This window comes from Teleopsis dalmanni, unplaced genomic scaffold (assembly GCF_002237135.1).
Source record: "Teleopsis dalmanni isolate 2A unplaced genomic scaffold, ASM223713v2 unscaffolded_contig_3951, whole genome shotgun sequence".
NCBI classification, from domain to species: domain Eukaryota; kingdom Metazoa; phylum Arthropoda; class Insecta; order Diptera; family Diopsidae; genus Teleopsis; species Teleopsis dalmanni.
In genome coordinates this window covers 1-3,962 of record NW_024035333.1, presented here as the reverse complement: position 1 = coordinate 3,962, position 3,962 = coordinate 1, and the positions used below count along the sequence as shown (strand labels likewise).

General features: G+C 26.7%; 1 protein-coding gene across 1 annotated transcript; it reads left to right on the top strand.

The window, feature by feature from the left end:
• Positions 1–1,453: 1,453 nt before the first annotated feature.
• LOC119665211 (uncharacterized protein K02A2.6-like) lies at positions 1,454–1,906 on the top strand. The gene has a single exon (XM_038074500.1). The coding sequence runs from the start codon at positions 1,454–1,456 to the stop codon at positions 1,904–1,906; it is 453 nt and encodes a 150-aa protein (XP_037930428.1).
• The last annotated feature ends 2,056 nt before the right edge of the window (positions 1,907–3,962 follow it).

The following is a 3,962-nucleotide window of genomic DNA, read 5'->3' as shown; positions in this document are numbered from 1 at the left end:
TTCAATATATGTTTGTTATTGGTTTTTAAATCACATATTCAATTTTATAATAAATATCAAACTCTTTTTTGTCTTTCAATTAAACATGGTGCGGTTAAAATTTCTAATTTAAGTTGAGTTGGGTTAAGTACTAACCAACCTGTGAATACGGCAACACTATAACATTTCACTATAATTTAATTTACGTTTTATTGTTGTGATCCTCTTTTTATCCATTTATTTTAATTATCTTATTCGTGGTTGTAGAGCCTAACGGCTCTACAGAGCACGAGCTTACCCACAGAACACAACTGCTAAACACAACTGACTCTCTCCAACTGACTATCGACTCCAACAGGCAGACTACTGCCTTTAGACTATTGTTTATAAACAAAAATTCTAAAGGTCTTAACTATGCATGATGCCGACATTTCAAGGTGCCCCAAATTACTTTATTTTTATTATTCAATAGTTTTTTGCGTAACTCGCAAAAACGTTAATAACTTAAGTTGCACTCGATATTTTTGCAATTTTTGATTATTCATTTCCAATGTCGCTTTCAGCTTGACACAATTAACAAAAACCGAAAATCAGCATTTCTTACCGAGAAGCTGACCTTGGTTACTGCTATTGGGCAAGCTGCAAACGACGCTGCCTACTTTTAAGCATGCCTTATGTTGGAATATAAATCAGCACGTTCTTCATAGGTTGAGCCTTTCGACTCTCAACAAAACGCAAAGAAATAAAAATGTGATTGAACTAGAAATATTTAATAAAAACATTAGTTTTCAAATGGACTCTGGTGCTTATGTATCAGTTATAAATAAAGAAACATATAAACATTTGAACAGTCCAAGGCTGGCAAAGTGTAATAAAATTCTACATGCATTTTGTAAAAAGCCAATTCCAATATTGGGAGAGTTGCACACTGTTGCAAAGTGTGGTGACAAAGAAGCAAATGTAGTTATTATTGTAGTAAATATAGAAAGCAAATAATCTTTTCGGATTAGACTTGTTTGATATTTTCAATTTTATAATTCAACAAATATTAAATGTAGATGGAAATGTCATACTTTAAATAACTAATCTTTGTATTAAATATAAAGGAGTGTTTAAACCAGCTATGGGTGCAATAAAAAAATTTAAAGCAAGCATAGTTTTGAAGTGAAATGCTACGCCGAAATTTTACAAAAGCAGACAAATACCTTTTGCTCAGTTGGAAAAATTTAAAGAAGCTGATCGACTCACAAGTGCCGGTATTTGGAAGCCAATTAAATTTAGTAATTGGGCATCTCCAATAGTATTGGTAACTAAACCAGGTGGAGCAATTCGAATTTGTGGTGATTTTAAGCGGGCTGTGAATGCACAACTTGACATAGAGCAATAGCCATTGCCAACACGTGAAACGCTATTACATACCATTCGTCATGGTAAATATTTTACCAAAATTGATTTAAAAGATGCTTATCTACAAATGGAATTAGATGAAGTATCAAAAAGCATTATGGTCGTCAACACGCCTTTGGGCCTTTTCCAATATCAACGTCTACCGTATGGAATAGCTAGCGCACCAGCTATTTTTCAACGATACTTGAAACAACTTATATGCGGTATTCCAGAATGTGGAAACTACCTAGATGACATAACAATTTCAGCACCAACGAGTGAAAAAAACATCAAGCGCACAGAACAAATTTTGGGTATACTGCAACAAAATGGCATCAAGTGCAAGAAAGAAAAATGTTTCTTTTTAAAAGACGAAATTGAACATTTGGGTACGAGAGTTAGTGCAAATGGTATACTTCCTGATAATTCCGGGCTAGTAGCTGTGAAAGAATCAAAGCCGCCTGTTAATCTAACACAGTTAGAAGCATTTATGGGAAAGTCAACTACTACTGCAATTTTATCCCGAACTACTCACAGCTAGCTTTGCCACTTAATCAACTTCGCAGAAAGAACACACCATTTAAATGAAGCCATAAACAGCAACACGCTTTTTCAATATTGAAAGATCACATTGTTAATTTTAATGAAGGTCTTGTTGTCCTTTTAATGAAGGTCCTTTAGTGCTTGCCACTGATGCGTCACAGTTTGGCATCGGTGTAGTGTTGCCAAACAGCTAACCGGATGGCAACGAAAGACCTATAGCGTCCGCATCTAAAACACTTGATACACATCAAGTTAAATATAGTCAAATTGAAAAGAAAGGGCTTGCCATTGTTTTTGGAGTTAAACGCTTTCACCAATATTTGTATTGTAGACAATTTATACTTTTTACGGATCATAAGCCACTGATAACTATATTCAATCCAAGTAAGCATGGTTGAAACATGACTTCAAACAGATTGCAGCGTTGGGCTATCATTCTTATGGCCTATAACTTTGACATCAGATATCGTCCTACATTTTAATTTTTCGAACTTTCTAGTGAGCGGACGTGTTTTTAAGCCGGTCTCGGAAAAATTTAAATTTCAGTATAAAAACAAGTAAAAAACAATCACTTTTAAAATAATTACTTTTGTTATTAATACAAAAATAAAAAACAGAACATTCTCGGACAAAAAAACAATTCCTAAAAGTTAAAAGTGCATAAAATATTAATTTGAAAATAGCGCGCGCTTTTTCGATTTTTGTTGATTTTTGCACAACTTTAATATAAAAAAAAAACTCAAATAGCTGACAGAGACAGCAAATTATTTTCTAAAGCTCAAAATAAAAAAAGTGAGCAAGCATTCAAACAAAATATCAGTGCGGTTTTGTGAATATATAAACAAAACAAAAAAGTGCTGATAGAGACAGCTAGTATTTTATTACAAACGTGTTCCACAAAAGCTGTAATTGGAAGCCCGCAATTCATCACAACACAACACAACACACCATATCAAAACACAACAAAACATCAAAACCAACATACTTGCTAACATTGGATTTTGGAATTTAAAGTTATTTATTTTATTAATTATTATTATTTTTTTATTATTATTATTATTATTATTATTATTATTATTATTATTATTATTATTATTATTAATCTATTACTGTTATTATTTTGTCATTATTATTATTAGTCTATTATTATTATTATTATAATTATTACTATTTTTTATTATTCTATTGCTATTATAATCTTATTATATGTATTATAATTATAATTATTATATTTATTAGTTATTATTAATTAGTTATTATAATTATATAATATAATTATTATAATCTATTATTATTATTCTATCGTTATTATTATTCTATTATTATTATTATTCAATTACTATTATTATTCTATTATTTTTATTATTCTATTATTACTATTTTATAGTTATTATTATTATTCTATTATTATTATTATTCTATTGTTATTATTATTATTTTATTGTTTTTATTATTCTTTCACTATTATTATTATTCAATTATTATGATAATTCTTTTATTATTATTCTATTATTATTATTACTATTATTTTTAATATAATATACTATTATTATTAATCTATTATTGTTATTATCTTATCATTATTATTATTATTCAATTATTATTATTCCATTATTATTATCACAATTTTTTTATTATTCTATTGTTATTATAATCTTATTAAATATATTATAGTTATAATTTTTTTATTTATTAGTTATTATTAATTAGTTATTATAATTATATAATATAATTATTGTAATATATTATTAATATTATTTTTCTATTGTTATTATTATTCTGTTATTATTATTATTGTATTGTTATTATTATTTTATTTTTATTATTATTTCATTATTATTATAATTACTATTTTATTATTCTTCTACTATTATTACTAATATTCTCTTTTTATTATTATTATTCTATTATTATTATTATTATTCTATTATTATTATTATTATTCTTAATGTTCTTTTATTATTATTATTATTCCCTTATTATTTTTAATATATTGTTGTTATTATTTTATTATTATTATTATTTTTATTTTATTATTAATTATTATTATTATT

Excerpts from the sequence above, each read along its gene's own strand:
- LOC119665211 (XM_038074500.1), top strand. The coding sequence starts at position 1,454 with ATGGAATTAGATGAAGTATCAAAAAGCATTATGGTCGTCAACACGCCT.